Source organism: Berghia stephanieae, chromosome 8, assembly GCF_034508935.2.
Source record: "Berghia stephanieae isolate SIO BIC M18660-M18661 chromosome 8, UCSD_Bste_1.3, whole genome shotgun sequence".
NCBI classification, from domain to species: Eukaryota; Metazoa; Mollusca; class Gastropoda; order Nudibranchia; family Aeolidiidae; genus Berghia; species Berghia stephanieae.
Genome location: NC_088367.1, coordinates 31,668,632 through 31,671,046, shown reverse-complemented (window position 1 = coordinate 31,671,046; position 2,415 = coordinate 31,668,632). Strand labels below are relative to the sequence as shown.

General features: G+C 50.7%; 1 protein-coding gene across 1 annotated transcript; it reads right to left on the bottom strand.

Annotated features, from left to right (window-relative positions):
• Positions 1–523: 523 nt before the first annotated feature.
• Positions 524–1,876, bottom strand: LOC144978972 (uncharacterized). The gene has a single exon (XM_078925591.1). The coding sequence runs from the start codon at positions 1,874–1,876 to the stop codon at positions 524–526; it is 1,353 nt and encodes a 450-aa protein (XP_078781717.1).
• Positions 1,877–2,415: the final 539 nt, after the last annotated feature.

Here is a 2,415-nt window from a genome sequence, read left to right as displayed (position 1 = left end):
GAAGATCGCCGTTGCGATTAACATTTAAAAAGTCCGTACGAACAATACTATTTCAAATGTTCGGCGATCACATACACTATATCAAGTCCATTTGACAGTCCATGCACTGGAATAATCTGTTACAAGAACGTGAGTCTCGTTGTCACAATTATAATATAACCACTATGTTAACTACTGTGGCGTGTGCGCAGTTGGTCGACGTGTCTTCTCAAAGTAGGACCATCCGGCACGATTTTCACATCGAACATTCGGTTTCCAATCACTGATGCTACAATCGCTGGCACCCACTTGTCCCTACGCCCCCTCTGAAAAGACAGGGCATAGCACTGGCTGTTCACTGTGAACTTAGTTTTCCTAGACGAGCGAAGATTTACACGGCTGTGAGGCAGGAGCACATCTATCTTCGCCCGTATCTGTCGACCAATCAGAAGTTCGCTTGGGCTATAGCCACTGCACAGGGGAGTTCTCCGGTACTGGATCAAGAACTCGTGTAAGGCCTCACTGGTACTGAGGCTGGACTTCCTTAGCGACTTTTTAAATGACTGTACCAGTCTCTCAGCTGCACCGTTGGTCTCTGGATGATACGGGGCTCCCTGTAGGTGTTGAATTCCCGGCTCTCACAGAAACTGGCGAACTCAGCTGACGAGAAGCACTGCGCATTATCAGTGACGATGGTATGCGGGTAGCCAAAATGCGCAAACTCCTCGTCCAGCTTTTGAATTGTCGCCTTCGTGGTGATGGATGTCATCTGGTGGACACACGGATATTTGGAGTATGCATCCACCATCACGAGCCAGTTGTGTCCTTTGAAATTCACGGCGTGGTCAATATGGACACGTTCCCATGGTTTGTCGGGCATAATCCATGGCTGTTTTGGAGGCAAAGGTCGGGCCGCATTCCATTTGACCTTTGTCACCGTCTTTACTCGTTGATGTTGACTTCTCTTCCGACAGGCAGACTTTATGTGGCCCTTAATGCCGCAGTGGTGGCAAAGGGCTTCCTTGAATCGACAGGCATCACTCGAGTGGTTCCCGAAGCACCGGTAACATCGGGTTTTCTGATTCCCGTTCTCCGCTGATTTTGATTGGCGATTGATCTCTGGAGACGGCTCGTTATTCGCCGTGGGCAGTTTACGAGCCGGATTTCGATTGGGCTGGAACTTAAACACATCGGCATTTGATGTGCCGACCGTCTCTCTGGCAACTTTTCCAGCCTCCTCCACTTCCGCGGCGATTTGAATGGCTCGATTGAACGTCAGCTCGTCGTCCTTTACTTTAAACAAGGCTTTGACGATAGCCTCGCTGTTGATCGAGCAAACGAATCGAGTCCTCATTGCCTCGTCCACCGGGTCATTGATCGAGGCAAAATCACATGTAGCTGCCTCTTGCCGAATTCTCGCAGCTAACTCGTGGACAGTCTCTCCTGGCTTCCTTTCTGTTCGTGTCCAGAATTTGTAACGCTCCCGAACAACGAATCTTTTGGGGTTGAAATGGTCAACCATGTGCTGCTCGATCTCATCCATCGATAATTCGTTGACGTCCTTGGGAGGAACGCTCTGTGAAGCCAGGTTTGCCAGCAGCTTAAAGATGGCACACGATTGGTTGGTGAGAAAAATCTCCGCAATCCTGTCCGATGGAATGGAGTTGGCCATTACGAACGTCTGGAAACGTGACCAATAGTCCGTCCACAGCTCTGCGTTTGAATCAAACTCGCAGAACCTGGTGTTGGTCACTGACGACTTGGGACGATCCATCACCAAGGCCATTAACGTTTCCATCTGTTGACGCTGCAACTCCATCTGCTGTTGTTGTTGGGCCATCTGATCACGCAATAGCCCAATGAGCTCCTCGTTGGTCCATGCTGCTCGTGTAGTCATGACGATACGTCCAAAGCAGCCAATGAACGATCAGTAGGCCGATACGTCGCTCCGCTAGTTTGTTTTCCGTGTTGTCCGATACAGCAAAAAGTAGGTCAACCGTTTGACCCAGTTCCTCCTCGCACGTCCGACACGGCAAGGCAGGCTTGTCCTGATGAAAACGTCCAAAACCAGCCAATGGACGGTCAGTAGGTCGATACGTCCGACTCCGCTGGTTGGTTTTCCGTGCTGTCCGATACAGCAAGAAGTACGTCACCCGTCCGACACGGCAGGTACTCCTCGCACGTCTGTCACGACAGGCAATCACGTCCTGATGATTCTTCCACGTCTGTCACGACTGACAGTCACGTCCTGATGATTCTTCCACGTCTGTCACGACTGACAGTCACGTCCTGATGATTCTTCCACGCCTGTCACGACTGACAGTCACGTCCTGATGATTCTTCCACGGCTGTCACGACTGACAGTCACGTCCTGATGATTCTTCCACGTCTGTCACGACTGACAGTCACGTCCTGATGATTCTTCCACGGCTGTCA

What these genes read in the sequence shown, in the direction of transcription:
- LOC144978972 (XM_078925591.1), bottom strand. Translation starts at nt 1,876, where the DNA reads ATGACTACACGAGCAGCATGGACCAACGAGGAGCTCATTGGGCTATTG.